We start from the raw sequence: 21,733 nt of genomic DNA on the forward strand, positions 1-21,733 counted from the left end.
CACTGTTTGATTTCCACAGTCTCTGAATGTTTTATATTTTTAACAAATATCTTACCTCATTCTATTTAACTTAAATTCTTTTTAAGATGTTTACTCATCATTATTAATCTTATGTTGTCTCTCTCTAAATATTGGAGAAATGTTTTATTTGTACCATGACGCCCAGTGATATCAGCAAATTAAAAATGATCACAATATAATGGCTGTGTTGTGTTTTTTTTTTTAAGTTGCAGAGTACTAGTAGCCTGTATTATGTCAGAGTTTGTGATTGGAGTAAAGCTACATCTAGATTTCAGCATCTAGCAGCGCCTCTACTTTTAGATCTCTATACCTTGCCTCTTATATGTGTCTTATATCTATTTAAGTCTACAAAAATCACAGAGACTCACTGTGGTAAAAGAAATTGAGTCACTGAGCATACTTCTCTAGATGGAGTGAAAGATTGGATACACTCTTGAGTCATAGAGCATCCAAAGAATCTCCTATGATAAGACGAGACATGAATACATAGCAGTTGGAGGATGCATTCAGAGCCCACATTGAAAACAGCAATACCAAACGGTAAAGACATATTTTGCACTTCTGAAAATGGCACTTCAGTAAAAGCGTGACTTAATCATCCATATGTTCATAGAGAGTTGAAAGTGAAAACACTGTTGAATTACTCTAGCACATTTTCCATCATCATGGTTGAGCTGTTTTCATTCTTTTTGATAGTTTTCTTTTGGCCTGTGCCTTTATTTGACAGGAAAGGTGATCCCCCTGGCTTAGCCTCTGTACATAGGAGCACAGACTATACCAACTCAGCTACTCTGCACCCCATGGAGCTGATATCAGCTGCTGGATGCTGCTTGAGAGTATAATCTACAACACTAAATTATATTTCATGTTATCTGTAACTTCTACAAACTTCAGCTTTGAATCAAATAGTACAAAGATTGAATATAATAATACAAAACAAGAATCAATTATTTAATTGTGAGTAGGGGAGAACAGGGTTGGTTGTCACACTTATTACTGTTTTGATGATTGCTCATCATCAAAACATCTTTCAATAGGGGCACTGGTGGCCTAGCGGTCTAAGCACCCCACATACAGAGGCTACAGTCCTCGTCGCAGGGGTCGCCGGTTCAATTCCTGGCCGGTCGACCATTTCCTGCATGTCTTCCCCCGCTCTCTACTCCCCGCATTTCCTGTCTCTCTTCAGCTGTCCTCTCAAATAAAGGCAAAAAGGCCAAAAAAAAAAAACAAAACATCTTTCAATAGTCATTCCTACATTAAATTGAAGCTTAAGTAATGGGTTGAAATATGTATCCCTCTCATTTTCCAAATCATTGTAACAAAGAGGCAATTAACTATCAAAGACACTCGGACACAGTATGACAACCAACCCCATCACGGGGATGGTTTTCACACACTATGGGGATGTTGTCACACACTATGGGGATGGTTGTCACACACTATGGGGTTGGTTGTCACAATGATATTTCAATGGGAAAAATCTTTTAAAAAAGGCAAGACTGCAGAACTAAATTTGAAAGTTTAATTGCAGTGACAAGTGATAGGCCTACATAACTTAATGCATTTTAACATAAAATGAGCAAGGAACATGAACAGGAAACACATCTTTAGTCCAGCCTATATAACAACATATATAACAAAACAAATAGGCCGAACAATAATGGCCGACTCAACTAGGCTACATGCAGTCACTGTCTGAGTCACAGTGATTGCAAATGTAGGGTCTGCGCACTCCAACTAATTTCACCATGCATGATTTTGCCAACATAGGGGTTGGTTGTTACATGTGAAAACCAACCCCAAAGAGAATGTGACGACCAACCCCAACTGGAATTTTTTGCTAGCATCAAGGCTAACAACCATCTAACAACTACTTAGCTAGCTAATAAAAATCTAAACTATAGCTTTCCCCTCACACTTTGTAAGGGTAACACTTGTTTTGTTATAAACCCATCGTTTAAAAGCCTAGAAGAAAAATACTGAGGAGCTGAATATTTACAATTTGACATGAAAAAGGTGGCAAGATATAACGAGTGTGACAACCAACCCATGTGACAACCAACCCCGTTCTCCCCTACTATACTGGGTATATATGTAGTATAATCATACTATGTATATACAGAAGTTAATACCCAAAACAAACTAAGCAACGCTATCTTAACTCTAGTTAATGTTCTGAACAAAGATGCAAATTTAAAAAGATATTTGTTTATTTGACTGATTGGTATTTGTTCTATATTTGTTTCTCATCATTTCAACATAGAAAACTGCAACACTACCTGTGTGAAAAAAAATGACATAAGAACAAAGCTCTTAATACTGAATCTTGATTATGAACAATAAGTGAAGCATTACATTTTCAAAGTCAAACATTTGTGTATTGAAATCTATGTATAGGTTTTTCTATGAACACGGTGGTTATGGTGTACCACTATGTTCTGCATTGAAAGTTTTTTTTTCAACTGCAGAACATAGTGGTAATGCACAACATACAAATACAGATATACGTACATTACTGTTTCATTTTGTATCGGGCTTGAACTATCATTATACTTTATGTCTCTCCAAATGTTAAACTCAACCTATGCCTCCCAGGGTTCACAGAGCAGTTAATTAGCCACACACATCTAAATGGCACCGATCTGACTCACTAAATAAAATGTCAAACCCAGCTTTCTTTGATTAGAAGTCTAATCCATGTAGGACTTCTATGAATGAGTCACTCTCAGTTTGATTAGTGCGGTAGCTAGCCACCATGTTCCATCTCCCCTCACAGAAATCGTGTGACATGGTGGGCTTCAGGCTGACCAGGTGGAAGCTGTGGGGGCTTCCAGCTAACAAGTTTCCATTAAGAGGTGGTGCAAACACAATGATGAGTGGTTTAAAGCATAGAAGTCACAAACTGTTGCTTACGTGGGTAGAAAGAGAAAGTACAGCTCCGCTGTGGTGTGGAGGGAGGGTTTAACACCAAGAGAAAAAGCATGCTTGAGGTTAGTGACTGTTTGCATATACTACAGGGTAATGGTTTTTCCCCACCCCTCACATCAACTGGTGGCCCACCATTGTTGCCACTATGCAACTTACTAATGCAAGAGTTACTTGCATCTTGATAAAAATTAAGAGTGAATATACTTCAAGTGTGATATAAACTTGTTCACCATATTCATATAGCAGCCATTTCCCCTCAGGCTCAAGTGTTATTAGTGTTATAATGTTGTACTGCTGAGCTCCAGGTTGCAAGTTACATGAAACTATCTTATTATCCGTCTTTTTACTCATCACCTGGCAGCATTAAATACTTGATTCTGATTGGTCAATACTCATTGACAACAGTGATAATTCTGCATTACAAAAGCACTAATAAACGACATAGACTAGCAGTTGACATGTCATTGTCAAAAAGAGTTCCAAAACATCTTACCTCTGCTTGTTGGCACTAAGGAAGGAAAAAAAATATCTGTTAGCATTATATTTTTAAAAATTCAGTGAAAAAACATAGATCCTTTGGTTGGTTTTTGGTTTGGTTGGTTGATAATAGCAACAGTATTAAAATTTGTGATTTGTGCCACATTTTACATTCTTGCAGAAAACCTGTTGACCTTGTATCACATAAGTGTCAATAGAAATTTTCAATTCACTGTGAAGAATAAGAAAGCTAGAAACATTCCTGAAGAAGTCATGTTCCCCATTCAAAATATTGAGTTAGATGATTATTATAAACTTAACTTTGATCAACACACCACTGACATTCACAAACGCTGCCAACAAAGACTGTGTGAAGAGCACACATTATAACACTGGACCCCCAACACCCCCTCTACTCAGTCTTCACACTACTCCCATCTAGTCTCAGATACAGATCCTCATACTGTAGGTGAGCCCGGTTTGGCAGAAGCTTTCTCCCGTCGGCCATAGCACTGCTAAATAAAATGCCCATGTAATGTGTGTATATATGTGTTCCGTGTGTTCATATGTGTCCGGTGTGTATATATGTGTCCTGTGTGTTCATATGTGTCTGGTGTGTATATATGTGTCCTTTGTGTTTATATGTGTCCGGTGTGTTTATATGTGTCTGGTGTGTATATATGTGTCCTCTGTGTTTATATGTGTCCTGTGTGTTTATATGTGTCTGGTGTGTATATATGTGTCCTCTGTGTTTATATGTGTCTGGTGTGTACATATGTGTCCTCTGTGTTTATATGTGTCCGGTGTGTTTATATGCGTCTGGTGTGTATATATGTGTCCGGTGTGTTCATATGTGTCCGGTGTGTTTATATGTGTCCGGTGTTTTCATATGTGTCCGGTGTGTTCATATGTGTCCGGTGTGTATATATGTGTCCTGTGTGTTCATATGTGTCCGGTGTGTATATATGTGTCCTGTGTGTTCATATGTGTCCGGTGTGTATATATGTGTCCGGTGTGTTCATATGTGTCTGGTGTGTATATATGTGTCCTGTGTGTTCATATGTGTCCGGTGTTTTCATATGTGTCCTCTGTGTTTATATGTGTCCGGTGTGTTTATATGTGTCTGGTGTGTATATATGTGTCCTTTGTGTTTATATGTGTCCGGTGTGTTTATATGTGTCTGGTGTGTATATATGTGTCCTCTGTGTTTATATGTGTCCGGTGTGTTCATATGTGTCCGGTGTTTTCATATGTGTCCTTTGTGTTTATATGTGTCCGGTGTGTTTATATGTGTCTGGTGTGTATATACGTGTCCTTTGTGTTTATATGTGTCCGGTGTGTTTATATGTGTCTGGTGTGTATATATGTGTCCTCTGTGTTTACATGTGTCCGGTGTGTTTATATGTGTCTGGTGTGTATATATGTGTCCTCTGTGTTTATATGTGTCCAGTGTGTTTTTATGTGTCTGGTGTGTATATATGTGTCCGGTGTGTTCATATGTGTCCGGTGTGTATATATGTGTCCGGTTTGTTCATATGTGTCCTTTGTGTTTATATGTGTCCGGTGTGTTCATATGTGTCCGGTGTGTTCATATGTGTCCTTTGTGTTTATATGTGTCCGGTGTGTTCATATGTGTCCGGTGTATATATATGTGTCCTGTGTGTTCATTTGTGTCCGGTGTGTGTATATATTAGTCCTGTGTGTTTATATGTGTCCGATGTGTTTATATGTGTCCAGTGTTTTCATATGTGTCCAGTGTATATATATGTGTCCTGTGTGTTCATTCCAGTGTGTATGTATGTGGGATGATGTGCACCATTGTTGTGAGGCTGGGTGGATGTTTATTCTTTATTTGTGTTAACCATGCTGTTAACCATAGGACTATTTTTTTAATTTGTACATATATAATTTTTAAATCAATCAAATATTTTTTAAATGAATAGTTATTGTCATTTTGTTTGTGACTTTATTCAGTAGCTTTGCTCTGGGGTCTTGTCTCACCCAGTCAGGTTTCTATTTGACTAACCTATCAGCTTACTAAACATCATCCCTTACTCATGGAACAATTCATATGATATTATTCACTGCTTTTAAAATGATCATCAACTAAAAAGACAACAATTGTGAAAGTCTGGAGCAACATCAGGCTAAATTTCAAGGTAAAACATACGTATATTTGATCCTTCATCAAGCCTATGTTGGCTAAACCGTAATAACAGACTTAAGTACAGAACTTTATCCTAGCTTACCATTAGCTACTAAACATAACCTTAGCTAGCTAACATTTCCATGAAGTAACTAATATTACAGTACACCTTTTATACCTAACATGTGTGGGTTAGGAAGTTGTTGATAGCAAACATTCCCAATTGTCCAACATGAATAATAATTAAAAAATTGGCATTTCAGTTTGTCATACTTTACATTTATACAATAGGCAGACCTGTAAACATCAATGTTACATTAAATCAGTATTTTAGAATCTCCACCTTGGCTTGAAATCAGAAGACAAAGGCTGCTGTGGGAATAACCAATCAGCGTAAAATTGTGTGTTATTACATGGGATGATGTAATCTGTTGTTTGGGCCGTGTTTGCAAAGGATTGTGGGTCTTCCCTGGCTCTCATTTGTGTTTTGTTTTTTTCTGTTACATCCTCGAGTTCTGTGTGTGTGTGTGTGAGTGTGTGGCAGACACGCACTGGAGAGGTTCTTTGTGGTTAACCTATCAGAAGGGAAGTGCAGTCTCACTCTTTATTGGTGCCCCAAAGCGTCTGATTGAACTTTGCTCGATGTCAGATATGATGATATTCGCAGTCCCTTTTCCACCACCTGAACACTACACACACACTCACTCACTCGCTCGCTCGCTCACACACACACACACACACACACACACACACACACACACACACACACACACACACACACACACCCACACACACACACACACACACACACCAACAGATGTCACATGTGAAAGTAAACTTGGTCCCCAACTTGATATATATGTGTTGTAGAAGCCTACAAACAGATTGAGAGACAGGTTCTGTAGGGAAGTTCTGGCCCTGGTTTACCCATTAAGTGTGCTCACAATGCTTTTTCAGATCAACCATCTTTTTGTGAATATTTTTTGGATTCATTGTTTGACTGAACAGAATGACAGAACGACTCATTCAAAGGAGTTAGTTGATATTTACCTTGACTCTTGCTGTTGAGTCCTCTTATTCTGCACTATTTATTTATTCATTTATTCATTTATTCGAGCGAGCATATGACAATTGTAACATACTGCAAACACTGCATGTGCATGTTATAGTCCAAGAAACTGCTGTTTATTTCTGGATAGCAACAACTGCATCATTTAAACATTCAAAAGGCACAGAGCAGCACTAATTTGGAATCATGTTGCTGTTCACTTGATTAACAGAGTACTTCCCCTGTGTGTAATGAGGGGAATGACTGGCTCTTTAGTCATTAAATGCTTCAATCTACGTGCTCTTCCAGGAACTTAATGGTTCATGTGGCCCCATTGTTGTCAGCATTTTGATCGCGGGCTGAAGTCCCAGGAAGATTATGCAAATCAAGCCAATTACGTATAGGGGAAAAAAATACTTACACTACACCGCCAGACCAATAGAGGGCAGTAAGAGAGAGATGAAGGCTATTCAACAAAAATGACGCTACAACTGTCCTGGAAGCATGAGGGAGATTCAACTTGTGCAGTTATAGATCGTGCTCTATTGCATTACAGACGGATCCACCGAATCAACCGTTAAAAGAAGACAAGTGCACTTAGTAAAACTGTTTCAAAAAAGCTTTAAAATTGCGTATTGCTCAACTTAAGGGAATTTTAAAAGTTATGGCAGTGATCGACCAGTGTTTCGGTTTAAAAAGCAATTCTGTTTACTGGAGACTTTCAAGCTAAATACATCCCTCACAAATGTCTTTAGATTATCATTAAATAGTAATCTGATCAGGATATTTTGATATTCTAATAAAAACTAAACTAGGATGCTTTACCGAGGATTCAATTTGTCTTTCAACAGCTGTTGTAAACTCAACCGCGTAAACTGACACTTTAAGCCGAAGGTCTCCAGTTTCCAGGGTTACTTTTAAAACCATAACACCGGAAAGTGACAGTGACGCATTTGTGCTGGGCTCAGAGAAGTGTTAAACGCAAATGAATCACAGGTTGTGTTTTTAGACAACCTGGTTTTGTAAATGTATCATGACGAAAAAAAAGATGGATAAAAAAAGTTATAGAAGGAAGACGGCCTATATTGATGAAAAGTAAGTTGTAGCTCCTTGTCTGTCTTACACTGATGGGAAAGAGGTATACTTCGGGTTTTTACCACCTTTCGTTAACAAGTTATTGATCCGAGAAAGTCGAATCTGTGAATATCTTTCTAACTTTACCCAAATGAATTCTCGAATTCTGCTGCCATGATGACCCGACCTACTGTGCCTCGGATTGGCTCTGACCTGGTGACAGTAGGTGTTTAAAGTGACGAAACAGAAAGGAGGGGTTGTGGGGCTGTCTATTCAATGCCCGCCCCCAGAGTGCCAAAACTCAGCAAAGCCGAGCGCGTAGAAGTCACAGAAAGTTACAGTGAGCGTGTACAGAGAGACTGCTAGCGTGCAGAGAGTGAAGGCTGATTTATACTTCTGCGTCAAATCGACGGCGTAGTCTACGCCGTAGGTCCGCGTAGCTCCCGTACCTACGCAGAGGCCTACGCACGTAGCTGACGTGCACCTCCTCCAAAATGTAACTACACGTAGAGCCGACGTGGACCGCAAGCTCTGTGATTGGTCCGCTCGACGGCTTGGTCTTTCCCGCATTCACAGCACTTCCGGGATCCTGGACATCGGCCACACATCGGCCGTGTATTTCATCTCCTCCTCTCTATTCTTCATGTAATCATGTCTGTATGATAAACAGCAACATGTATCAGCTGTAGATTAACTTAACACGCTCTGAATCGATGTGGAAAAGTAAACAGAGATCGTAGCAGGACCGGAAGCAGGCGACCGGCTATCAGAGAGACCGCACTGCCCTCAGGCGTTTCGGAGGAGAATTGCTGCGCGACACAGACACATCGACGCAGAAGTATGTGGGCTCATGTCCGCGTCAGCCCCTGCTGCGTAGGGGCGACGCAGAAGTATAAATCAGCCTTGACAGCGAGCGTGAAAAGAGAGACTGCAAGCGCGCAGAGAGTGACAGCGAGCGTGAAAAGAGAGACAGCAAGCGCGCAGAGAGTCGTCTTAATGTGCGCTGATGATGGTTTTATGCATGCAGATTTTGGCACAGAATTGACGCCATATTGCAGGTCCTCACCCCATTGTTCCTGGACCTTTGAAAAGTACTACCCCCAAGAAAGGACTTTTCAGGTTTTGATTAACTACCCAGAACTAAATATTGACCCTGGTTCCTGTGGTTGAAAAGCACATAGTTTATGGGTAAAGTCCTGAGTTCTGCAGGTTTCTGCAGTCGAAATGCGCCTTTTTTTTTGACTGTCTGTCTACTGGGTGCTGTGCAGGGTAGTATGCAGTGTTTGTGTTTTCTATCAGAGTTGTTTACTGCCTGCTGCTGCTTCGTATAAGCTAGTTTACAGTGTAGAGAAGCAACCAAACATAAAACAATAACAATGAGATAAAATATGCTATAATGCTCCACTGAGTTTAGGGAGTCAAGAGATAATTTTCAATATAAACAACACCTGTCTCATTACAAAGAGTGATTTCTTTATTTCCATGAACTTTGCATGGATCAAGTTTAAAGTATTCATATGAATACACATTGACATTTATACTTTCCAATGTAGTATGTGTGTAATGGAAGGTTCTGCCTAGAAACATTTTTTATTTTGATATTTCATAATGTCGTAGTTAGATTTCTTAGAAACAAGGACGCAGTCACTTCTAATACTTTTCTGTTGAATTAACCACAAACTTAAGCTAGTACATACTCGGCATGCAGGAAGTGGTGGATGTGGTTTTACGGCGCCTCACAGTTTCACATAAACAGAAGGACAATAGTATTACAAACATCAAAATGCATCAACATAAGACTACACATGATTAAGGCTTACATATTATTGAGGAAATTTAGCATTTTTAAAAGATATTATCTTCTATCTTATGAAAAAAATGTGGTTGTGTGATATGTTTACCTTTCTGAGTTTCCTTCAGAAGTCACACTCATGTGGCCGGACACCTGTATGCTTGGTATCTACTGGTATACACTTCTTGTCTCACATATGTGCCTCTGTCAAATAAACAAGTGAATAAATAAATAAGTCAAAATGTATGTTAATACATGTGCATATTGCATTAATTACAACTTGTCCAAACCAGCTTCAGCATATTGTGCAGACACTAAGTGTTTTTTTTTTTTTTGCTCTGCTGCTTGTGGCTCAATGCAGAAAAGATGGTGTGATATGGAGCATTACAATCAGATTCTCAATTTGATAAGTGTGTGAAAATGTATGGTCCGCTTCGTGTCGGGGTCTTGTCTCACCCTGTCGAGATTTTATTTTGCATAACCACTTGCTCACCATACATTGATTGACCCAGTGATTCCACAACAGTTAGAGTTCCATGGCAAAGGATTCTTATCTGCCTGTTGCAGTCCATTTAACATTAAACTGAAAATTAAATTCACAGTCAAGTCAGGGTCAAACACAAACCAGCTTATTTGTGATGTTCACATTGCATTAACATTTCTTTAAACTAGACAAGATGAACAAGTCTTCAGCAACATTATAAAGGTTAACTTTTGGCCTAATTCAGCTCTCCTTCTTTTCTTAGCCCTGCAGTTGACACACCTTTAAAAATGAATAAGGCTGGGGCGTTGGTGGCTTAGCGGTCTAAGCGCCCCACATACAGAGGCTACAGTCCTCGTCGCAGGGGTTGCCGGTTCAATTCCATGTCCTGCATGTCTTACCCCGCTCTCTACTACCCACATTTCCTGTCTCTCCTCAGCTGTACTATCAAAATAAAGGCAAAAAGGCCAAAAACATAACTTAAAAAAATAAAAAATAAATAATAAATAATGCAAAAGTCAAACCTTTTAACACTGCTGCTATCATCACCACCACTCATGGTTTATGTTCCTTTACAGTGATCGCTAACCTTAAGTTGCACTCACCTGCTTTGCTGCTGTTGTGAGGATTGCTTGACAGAATCTAATAAGAAAGAAAACCCCCATCATAAGTCAGAGTTAATAACCACTTCCAAGGGAAGGTCAAGGGGCTTTGACTAATCAGACTCAAGTATTTAACACAGCCAGGTGATGAGTTAGAAAGATCAAGGATTATTGATGGTGACTTGTTCAGTTCTGGGAGTTTTGCAAATGTCTGAATCTTAACAAACAGTATGGTAAATCCACACAGACCCCTGACACCAGAACAGCTCTTACCACATAGCTGTGAGCAATGTTAAAGCAACATAGAGTTCCTTTTATTTTATCTGTTAAAGTGTGACTAAATACAATATGAATTATGAATGGATGTTATGTCAAGTGCAGTTCTCTCTTGCAATAAATACATGGAAAGAGAACCATACCTGTGAGTGGTATTATACCTCCAAGCAACACTCTAAATTGATTCCTTATCATGGACTGGTTGCTCATTAATGAAACTTAGCAGACCACCAAATGACCAAATGTGCAGTATTTGTCTTCTGAGCTAGGTAAGTCTTAAGTTTTTAAAAGTAAACTTAAGACTTACCTTTTTAATCTAGCTTTTAATGTGAAGTAATTTATTTTAGCCCTGGACTGCATTATCAGTATCATTATTATTATTATTTTTATTATTATTTTATTATTTTATTATCATTTTTATTATTTTATCATTATTATCTAAACCATTGTTTTAACATGTATTTATTTATCTTATTTATTTATTGTGTTCACCTGATCTCGTTAACTCTACCTTATTTTTAACTTTTATTTCCACTCTTACTTATTTTATTAATTTTACTGTGTTGATTTTCTTTTCTTTTTTAAGTATTTCTTCTTTTTTCATGCCTTCTATAATTCTACCATTGCTGTTGTGTTCTTACTGTCTGTTACTCTGTGAAGCACTTTGGGCTACATGTTTCTATGTATGAAAGGTGCTATATAAATAAAGTTGAGTTGAGCTGTTATTGTTTATTTTGATGTGTGTACATACTTTGTGCACATAACTGCTATATCTATGTCTGTGCCCATCTTTGCCTGTATTTGCTATGTTGACTGGTTTTCTCCTGTTCACTTATTAATCATCTAATTTAATTTTATTTATTTATTTATTAATAAAGTGACCATGTACAAAATTGAACATAATTGTTACTATTTGATGCATTTTACCAGAGTTAGCTTAAAGCTAATTTACGTCTAAGGTCCTTGGCAGGTCACAATTATCTGAGTGTTCACACTAGTTAGGTATGTAAATACAGTTTACCACACTACAACATAGCAGTGTATTTTTAGATTCCACTTCACATGACAAAAAACAATGTTTATTATTCAAAAGATCTTTATTATAAAACTTCTGAAATAGACTGACATACATACATTTAGGACAACTAGCTGGGGTCATTTTTTATCAAAATATACTGTATATTTAATCATGAATATTAAAATGTATAAAGTCTGTTTAAGTCGTTAAAGTGTCTTTACGCTCAATGTATTGTATCAGGATGAGTCCAAATGAAGACAGGAATATTTGTCTGTGGTGGCTTTGATTTATTCTCTGATTCCTCAAACACGTTGTCTCCGGCCCTTCTTTCCTCCCCTTGACTTTTTTCCTTGTGGTCTCTTTCCTCTCCTGCCTGTCTTCTGTGAGGCCTTCACTGCAGCTGGTGTGATGATAGTAGCTGATCCATCTTCTTCAATCTGCAACTGCTGCAGCAGCGCTTTCGTCTCCTCGTCCACCTTACGCATGGCTTTTTTAGTCCAGCCGTCATCAGGGTTGGAGCAAAGTGTTATGTCCCTCTGAGTCCGAATCCTGTGAATATTAATGAATACAATTATTAATAAACAGTAAATATATACAAATCTAAAGTAGAGTTACCAGCTCTTTTTCCATGTCAACAAAAGTTGAAAATGTGAGGGTAGGTCACGGCTTTTCAAACAAAAATGCAATTTGATAGTGGCTTGTAACTATTGGATGACCAACTAAATAGTCCCCCTTTCCTTCTGCTGGGTGTTGCACTCTCTTTGAATAGTTGCTATAGATTTGCAGTATGTTAATTTGTCCTGGCAAAGGTTGCACTGTACCTTTTTTTTTTTTAAGTTTCTCACAAAAATGTTTGACTATTGATTACGTCTCCTCAGTTTTTTTTTAAATTTGAAAATCGTGACTCATCTCCAGTAAGCTTTGTAAAAGTAGATTTTATGAGAGAGCTTTTGTATTGGATTGAATTAGATTGCATACAGTAGGCGGTTTTTTTTATTTTTAAAGTAAACTTTATTTATATGTTAATACTCCCTCCCAATTCAATACTTAGAGTCTGAGTGAGTTCATGTGAGTTTTCATTCCACCACAACATTTATACAACCGTACAGTGTACGTTGGGTCTTACTGAACATCTATGCTGAATTCTTAATAATGTGAAATTTAAAGGCCACTTACATGATAGCTTTGATTGGACAGACGCCGCCAGATTGAATGGTGTAACTCTTAACTCGATGTAACGGGATTTTGGTGGTGGACCACTGCTCACAGCAGTTTGTCATTGGTCCATGTGCTAAACAAGAAAGACAAAAACAAACACAGGTTAACTACCTTTGATTTAAGCTGTAGTACACATAATCACAGCTTCACATTTTTACATAAAAGTTTATGGTTTTTTTTGCAGAACTTACTTGCATTGACCAGGCTCATCCATGTGGTGAAGCAGAGAAGAGCGACCGACACCAGGCAGGATTTCATCTTCAAAATTTGTTTTTGTTATTGAGTCTCTGAGTGTAGAAGAAGGTCATGCAATCTGGATCACTCAGTCTGACACACACAGCAGGAGTATTAGTTTACTTTTCCAGTTTCTAAAGTCCTCTCCGTCTCACTGATGATTCAACTCAAGATCTTGTCTTTTATAAAACACAAACCCTTCCGCCTCCCCCCCCTACACACACCGCTCCCCCATTAGCATGGAGGATAGTCAGAAAGGAAACAATGATCTCACCTTTTACAAGCTTGGGTGAGAAACGGACTCACCACCACAGACCAGCCCACAACTCAGTCATTACTGAGCGTCACAGAGGTGTGAGTACAAACTCACAGACATCACTTTCCCATACACTCACTCTGAAAGCCACAACTTGCTTCTGTATTAGAGTCCCTGATAGTATTCAAAGTGTGTTCGCTGAGAGGAGAAATGAAGTTCAACAAAACGTTCAATAGGATCCTGAGGGATTTCTTTTGGTAAAATTGAATTAGAAATACTTTTAACCATCACACGACCACAACCAATCTGTTAACTATCTTATAAAATGTCAATGACATTCTCAGCCAAGCTCTACTTAACAGTGCTGTGTAACTATTGAAATGATCAGCTTTTCTCTCAAGTTATTGGTATGTAAAAATGTTTGAATAACATCTACTAAACTTTAAGGCTAGTTGCAGCTATTTCAAATTTACAACTTTGGCATTATATCAGAATATCTAAGTAATGGTTTGTCCATAGCCTGGCATCACCAGACCAATTCATCTTGGTGAATGTGTCAAGATCATTAACTGTATATTGAATGGAAAGTGCCACTTGATTTCCAACTATTATGTGCTTTGAAGCCCTAAACCAGGGGTACTCAAATACAAATCTTAAAGGGCCACAAATATTTTTTTCAATGAGCCAAAGGTCCATTTAATAAGGTTGATCAGACCATATGCAATAATACTGTAATATTCAAAACAAAATGTCCTTTCCGTTCAAAATAACAACAAAAATATGAACTACTGTGCTTAAAAGTTTACATACCCTGGCAGAATTTGTGATTTTTTTTTGGCCATTTTTCAGAGAATATGAATGATAAGAGAAAAACATTGTTTTCACTCATGGGTAGCATTTGGGTGAAGCAAATTATTATCAAACAACTGTGTTTACTCTTTTTGTATCATAATGACAACAGAAACTACCCAAGAAATCATCAAATCTGCCAGGGTATATAGGCCTATACTTATGAGCACAACTGTAAATGTTGTTGTTGTGTGTTTTTGTGTCATAGATTTGTCAAGAGTCCTGCTTGCAGCTTGATATGATGATCTCAGTGCATTTATTTTGTAGTTCTTACCTCTGAATTTTGAAATGTCTCTTCAAAATTCCTATGCTTCGTCTTATAATGCCGTTTCAAATTTGACATCTTCAGTACAGCTATAGTCTCCTGGCATATTAAGCACATGGGTCTTGTGGTGGTTGGAGGGTGAGTGAATTCAAAAGTTTCACTCCATTCTTCTTTCAATCGCTGATTTTCACCGTCCACTTTTCTTTGAGCAGCAAACTTATTGAGGGCCTCTGCCCTAAACTATCAATTAATGATACTAGTACCAGCAATGATTGATTACAACTTATACATACACCAATTCCAAAGAAAAGCTAGGACCCATGGGTAAAATGTTTTTGTAGTTAAGAGGGCACAATGAGTCATAAATGAATGTTGTATTTAGATGGGGGAATGCATTAACCTCTGAGTTTTAACATTATATTTTTCATCAATATGACCAAGTAATCTGACAATGTAATTGACTCAATTCAAAGACTAAACTGAGAAAGGAGAGGAGTGAGAGAGAAAGAGAGATATCAGGAAGGAGGGTGTGAAAGAGATATATAGAGCGGAGGAGAGTGATAGACATATAAAGAATCAGAAAGGCAAATAAAGGAAAGCCATTGGAATACATTTAAGAGAGGGTTGAAAGAAAACTGAAACACAGCAGGGATAAAAAAAAAAAAAAAAGAAGGGAAAAACGAATAAAAATGGTGGAACATGGTGCAAAAAGTGTGTATCTGAGCCTTGTGCTACATCATTATACCTACTCAGCAATGACAGCAAAAAAATAAACACCTGATTGGCCGTCCACCTGCTGTCAGGATGGAAAACAAATGTTAACTCGCCCTTGAGTCCTTCTGTCAACACCAGCAAATCCCGAGACACACAAACACCTGATGTCCCAAATGTCTGGTCATTAAAACCAGTGACAACCTGCCTTAACCGAGGATAAAAACACACAAATACACACATTTTACAGAACATGCTACACAAACCCACAAAGGTAAGTAGGCACACACACACACACACACACACACACACACACACACCAACACACACATTTTTCCACAGTCAATATCCCAGCCCCATCATTGTCATCCCTGTAGCAACCTGTTTGTCAGACCAGAAATGCCTGGCTGTATTATTCGTTCCTCCCTTATTCATTAGTTGTTGTCCTGGGCAGCAGCCCGGGCTGTTGGTTGGCCGACAGCGTAGCTGATTGAAATTAGTCTCCTGATAAAGCCAGAGAGTGGAACATAGCGTCGCAGGAAATTACAATCAATACTGACTCTCATATCCCCATCCGATATCGATCACAAATGGGAATGAGAAGCACATTGTCAAGCCCCTGTACATGAGGGCAAACTAAAGAACATATTTACATATGGCTGAGTCACATTACCATGTATACATCTGTGAGAAAAGACATGATGAGGTCAAAGTTCACCCCTTATAACCACAACTTTCCAATCACACTCCACGCATTCACACCAACTCATGCATGACTCACAACCCAAATTATGGTTGTCTCTGTAAAAGCCACCATGCCAGACTTAAACATCGAATACAGTGCTTTTAGAATCAGTCTAAGTCAGGAAAATGGACTTTCTGAAATGAAACATATAACTTGGTGGTGCTGCTCAAAGCAAACACACGCCCTAAAGGCGGAGATACAATATGAGTGACACGTCTAGAAGGAGACCGGTAATTAAAGAAGTGTCTCATCAGATGGATATATTTGGCTTTGTCTGCGCTCACTGTTTAATAAAGGATGAGCTCCAGACAGATCAAGGTTTAACTTTATCCTTAATGCAACATTGACACATTTATTGATTCATTTTGAAAGAAAATAGGATTCTGTCTTCCTTTCTTTAGGAGACTCATGAAGATCATAGAACCTGATTTACTCTCACTGTCTCATATCTGTCTGTGTACACACACTGGAAAGTTCACCTGGAGTAAAAAAAAAAAAAAAAACTCCATGGAAGAAAACTTCCACAAAGGCCAGGTGCACTGCAACAAAGACCTATGTGTCTGGTGTTTGAGTCTGTGAGACGCCGGAGCCTCCACATGACGGGCCAAACAGCCATCTGGGGATGGACTGCTGTAAAGAGCAGTGCACTTCAGGTCGTCTTAAGAGGAGGAGACGTGTTGGGAAGAGTAGAGATGTTTTTGATATGTTACAGTGGAGACAAACACACCGATCGATACGCCGACCTTTGTTGGAGTGATTGCATGATGTTTTGCTTTGCCCTCCGCACCAGTGCCCACCAGAGGTCCATCAAACATCAAGCATTGTTGTTCTGTGTTTCAGCAGGAATGGTATGACCGCTTTTCAGCTTGTGCCTTGACCTTTTCTTTTATATCAACACTTACTGTATTAAAAAATGAACATACCTTTGTTGATGGTCTGTCTTAGGATGTGTTGGTTAGTTGACAAAAAAAATCAAATTTCATCACCCTTGTTAGCTTGCACCAGAGTAACTAGTTGTTTAAGTTAACTATTTATATTTGTTCAATGTATCCCAAAAATGCTGGTCTTATGTTGGGTCTAAGCTGTAGCGCAGCCACCCACCAACAAGTGATGGTGGCTACACCGAGGAATTGGAGGGATGTGTAACTAGCACTGGCATGTGGACTTAAACCTACAAGGTGGACCAAAGGCTGGTGGTGCTAGCTCTGCTAACATTAGCCACACTCAGCAAACCAGTTTAGGCGTTTTTCGACAGCAGGAACTTTCCCCCGGAACTAGGGACGTTACCCCTGAACTATGTGCGTTTCGACTGGAGGAACCAGGGTCTAAATTTAGTTCAGGGGTAGTTAATCTCCCCCTGAAAAGCCCCTGCTTTGGGGGTAGTACTTTTGCAGGTCCAGGGACTTTCGGCTGAACGTAACAGTGTTTCTGGAGTTTACACAGTTGTTGAAACACAGAGGGAGTTCCTGGGAATGCAAACTAGTTTAGTTTTTTATTAAGATTTCAAAATATTATTTAATATAAAAAAAATTTTCTCCATATATCACTGGCCTGATTTGCACAATCTACCCAGGATTTCAGTCCACGGTCGAAACGCAGACAACAATGGGGGCACAGGAACCTCTTAGTTCAGGGGAAAGTAGTTCTGGGGGCTAAAAGACCCGGAACTCTTGGTTGAAATGCACCTTTTGTATGAGAAACAACACAGCTAGCCAAACTACTTTCCCTGATATTTGCATTGGCAACACTGTGTTGCACCAACAACAAAAATATGCAGATATTCTAAATTCAGTGATTCAATTAGCTATGTCAACCTCAAGCTGGCAGCTAGTGTTGCTCGTCTGTAACTCAAAGTTCTCACACAAACAGTTAGGTGTAACTCTAAGGCCTGATAAAAGGTCAACATGTCACTTTATGTGACTACATAAAAGTAAGCCCCTATACAGTTGGCAGTAATAGAGGGAGAAAATTGCTGAAGAGACCAACAGCATCTTTGTACCGGGCAGTAAACATGTTTAATTCTGCTTTGAAGTTGAGCATTTTAATCAAGCAGCAACCTCCGGTCTAAAAATATGAGTCCAATGTGGAAGTGTTAAAAACTGCAGTTCATCGAGGATCCGCTTGAGGCTGGCTCCGGTAGTACCGGAAGTCACATACACATGAATGGGAAAAAGACGATCTTTACAGCAGAAATAAACATGTTTACAGCCTGGTGCAAAAGACGAGTGTAGTCTGGATAGCTCATTTCTCGATCGGCTCACACTGTACGGGGGGTGAATTTTTTTCTAACGCGGTACTTCAAATGAGAGGCACAGCTGACGTGATTGACAGGCGGGAACACTGTAGCTGTTGGCTGGGAGGCTCAAAGCCCGCCTCTTTACGTCACACTCACTCCACAGCAGCAATATGGCTGCCGCTGCCGATTGGCCTCAAAACAGCACTTCAGAAACAGATGGGTGAGGTCACGAATACTACGTCCATATTTTATACAGTCCATGATTTTAATATGATAACTCATGAAGATGGAATCACCTTTGATCCCAACCTCTAGTGGTCATTTCAGGGCACTGCAGGTTCTTTCTGCTTAAGCAGTAGTCTAATGTGAAAACATATGAAGAGAGACATAAAGACCACCTAACTGAAATCAGTGAGAAGTTGATCCCCAACAAATGAGAACCTCTGGCCCTTTCCCCGGGGCCTCTAGAGATGGATCTTAGATATTTCAACTCAATACCAGGGGATGAGATGAAATCCCACTTGGGGTTGTGAAATGTCATTTACTTTCCAATTAATATTTCAATTAACAAAGCCATTTTCAATTCATTCCCTGAAATTGGTGAAGTAGAAATGAAACTGACCTCCTGCCCCGGTATCAATCTCACCGCTATTGACCCTTCGGCACAAAGCTTCAATTGTGGATCAACCGTCCATTTAGGGAAGGCGTCAATAATCGACTCAAACCGGGGGGCTGTATTACCATAGACATTAGCATAGTGAGAGGGAGTGACCCGCCCCGTGCCTCCGGCTCACGGTTCAGAAGACGCGGGAGTGCGTAAAGTCTAATCAATAAGCGCTTTAATTACGGCGGCGCTCGGGCCCACAGTTCTTCACGGTTGGGAGATGCGCAATACCACAGCTGATCCAGCACGATCATTTCAGACGGAGAGGGGATTCACCGCCTCAGTAACCTGTCTCCTTAGGCCAGTGCTATTATAGACAGCAAATTGTCCAGCCTCCTCTTAGCTTTGGTAAAATGGGTTGATTAGTAAGGAGGCGCTGGACACTTCTTTCTTTTGTGTTGCTGCTTTGTGCTGTCAGAGAGGAAAGGCCTGGTGCTTTCTTTTGTTAAAAGAACTACAGCATTCAGCTCTCAGTTCATTTAACTTAAAGTTTAGACTTTAGAAAGTTTGATAGAGGAAATTAGGATGGTCTACAATTATATAAAAGTTCTGATCTTTCTGTACAAAAGAAATAAAACATTGTTTTCTTCTTATAATAAAAGAGTCTTATGAGAACACATTGGGCACATCATGGCCAGTTTTACATGTTGTAATGAAGCCATACTTTCTCTTTACTGGCTCATAGCTAGCAGTTCAAGATGTCCAGGTGGCATCCCATGGTTGCATCTCTTTTTCAGCTAAGTCATGTTCAGTCTGTCACCTTTTGGTCTTTTTCTTTTTAGAAATATTTCCATGTTAAGAGGCGATAATTTGGAAATGAAACTATTTGCAAATAAACAAAAAACAGTGGCTAACATCTAAGAAGACGTACTCTATTAAATTGTTATTGTCACAAATAATGCTACTAGATGAGTTTTATTTTTGTTCCACTTCTCCTCTCCAAGCTTCCATGACACGTTAACGTCCCCTGGCGATCCTCTGCCTCTCCCTTGGGGTCATAACCCCCACTTTGAAAAACACTGACCTACGCCAGTTAGAGGATCAAGGTTCACTCTTATAACCAGTTCAAAAAAGTAACCAATTTTCCCACTTTTCCCCTCTTAAAGATGACATAACACCATGAATTTTGTTACAACCGTATGTTTCTATTTGTCCCTTCCCCCCTCTGCTGTCTGTATCCCTGCAGGAGAATCAACTGATGTTCCAACAGTAACATACGAGCTTAAAACCTCAGTCTGGACATTGGAAGAGGGAGAAAGGTTCTTGGAGGGAGGACTGCTGTGTCTTATGCCTCCCAGACAGGGATTCTGTGTTGCCTTATTTTTTGGATTGTGCTTTGTTAAATAATTTACTTATCTGTATGTTTTATAATGAAGCAGGGATTTATTTCATAAACAGAGACTTAAAACAGCTCCTCTGCTCGTCTATGAGGACTTAAAATATGTATGAGACAACATCTCTTTAGTTTTCATAAAGCACCTCATATCCCCACTGAATGCCGAATTCACACAATGCTTCCTTCCTCTTTATTTTCCCTTTCTTTTTACTCTGTCACACTAATCCACTAGATGGCGTACTTCCACTACACTCAGCCAAAACTGAGTGTGAGCTTGACAGGCTCTGAGAGAGTCATCCAAATTTAGCCCTGTGGTCTACAGTGGCAAAAAATACAACTACTGCAACCCTGAAGCTACCAAAGACATTATTCTGCTCTCCATGACAATACAGTAAACTGTGAGGTTAAGAGACAAATGTCAGCAGGCCTAGAATAATTTAGGCTCTCCATTTTAGACTTGGCTACTAGTGTAACATTTGCGCTTTCAAAAGTGTTGAAAACATGACATGTGTCTTTTAACATGCAGGTGATGAAGCCACTTATTGATTTTTGTGTCTGCTCGTCACTCATTTGTCTCCCTTTGGTGATGGCATTTCAGAAGAGGCTGTGCTTGAGGAATATTATTACAGGAGGGATCAAAGAGCTTGTGTCCCTTTTAGACCACAGACTTCATTCATTACTCACCGCGGCAAGGTCTCCCTCGCCCTTCATCTCTCGATTTATTTGTCTGCTTTGATCTAACAGTACATTAAGTCCACATCGCAACCTCTTGCTTCATGTTTCTGTCTTCTAGCATCCCTGCGTTTAGCTGGCTCTGTCTGTTCTCTGTCTGTCGAGCATATGTCCCATGATAGCCCCTTTTCATCCCCACTACAACTGCTTTTTTGTCTTTCTGCTTATATAGACCCCCCACCATTAGAAACCTTCCGCCCAAAGCCCTCTCTTCCCCCCGTGACACCCCCCTATTTGCTCCTCTGTTGGGTTAAGCAGGGTCATATTAAAGCCTATATGCCTAAATGGGTGTGTTTCTGTGTGTGTGCAGGAGAAAGCATGGTCCCTCCTGCTCTGGCTAGATTATTCTAAGTTGCTGACCTCTGGGTGGTGAGAGGGGCCCGTGTTTGGAAACACAGGCACTTGTCTTTGTCTCCAGAGCCCAGTGGGGGAGCTTGATCAGGGGCCTCTCTTGTCAGGCAAGTCCATGGACGCACTCGGCCCGTCCTGAGGTCTGCTGGTTCCTCTTTGAGCGCCATCCTTACATTAATATGCCGTGACTTAACAGACAGCTGGCTGGGCAGGTAAACACACCCGCTGAAACACACACGCACAACAAAAGGAGTTTGACTTGCAAGCAAAAAC

General features: G+C 39.6%; 1 protein-coding gene and 1 long non-coding RNA gene across 2 annotated transcripts; both read right to left on the minus strand.

Annotated features, from left to right (window-relative positions):
• Nucleotides 1-2,345: 2,345 nt before the first annotated feature.
• On the minus strand, nucleotides 2,346-6,229 carry LOC117827317. Its single transcript, XR_004634186.1, has 3 exons — nucleotides 6,125-6,229; nucleotides 3,443-3,457; nucleotides 2,346-2,962 (listed from the first exon to the last, which is right to left on the minus strand). It is a non-coding gene; the product is annotated as an uncharacterized LOC117827317 (long non-coding RNA).
• A 5,733-nt stretch (nucleotides 6,230-11,962) lies between these two features.
• On the minus strand, nucleotides 11,963-13,508 carry LOC117826546 (regakine-1-like). Its single transcript, XM_034702673.1, has 3 exons — nucleotides 13,273-13,508; nucleotides 13,040-13,154; nucleotides 11,963-12,412 (listed from the first exon to the last, which is right to left on the minus strand). The coding sequence occupies exons 1-3, from the start codon at nucleotides 13,337-13,339 to the stop codon at nucleotides 12,166-12,168; spliced, it is 429 nt and encodes a 142-aa protein (XP_034558564.1). The 5' UTR covers nucleotides 13,340-13,508; the 3' UTR covers nucleotides 11,963-12,165.
• Nucleotides 13,509-21,733: the final 8,225 nt, after the last annotated feature.

This window comes from Notolabrus celidotus, chromosome 15 (genome assembly GCF_009762535.1).
Source record: "Notolabrus celidotus isolate fNotCel1 chromosome 15, fNotCel1.pri, whole genome shotgun sequence".
Lineage (NCBI taxonomy): Eukaryota > Metazoa > Chordata > Actinopteri > Labriformes > Labridae > Notolabrus > Notolabrus celidotus.

Excerpts from the sequence above, each read along its gene's own strand:
- LOC117826546 (XM_034702673.1), bottom strand. The coding sequence starts at position 13,339 with ATGAAATCCTGCCTGGTGTCGGTCGCTCTTCTCTGCTTCACCACATGG. Across the intron at positions 13,155-13,272 it reads GATGAGCCTGGTCAATGCAA|CACATGGACCAATGACAAAC; the intron begins GTAAGTTCTGCA and ends TTTCTTGTTTAG. Across the intron at positions 12,413-13,039 it reads TGTCCAATCAAAGCTATCAT|GATTCGGACTCAGAGGGACA; the intron begins GTAAGTGGCCTT and ends TAATATTCACAG.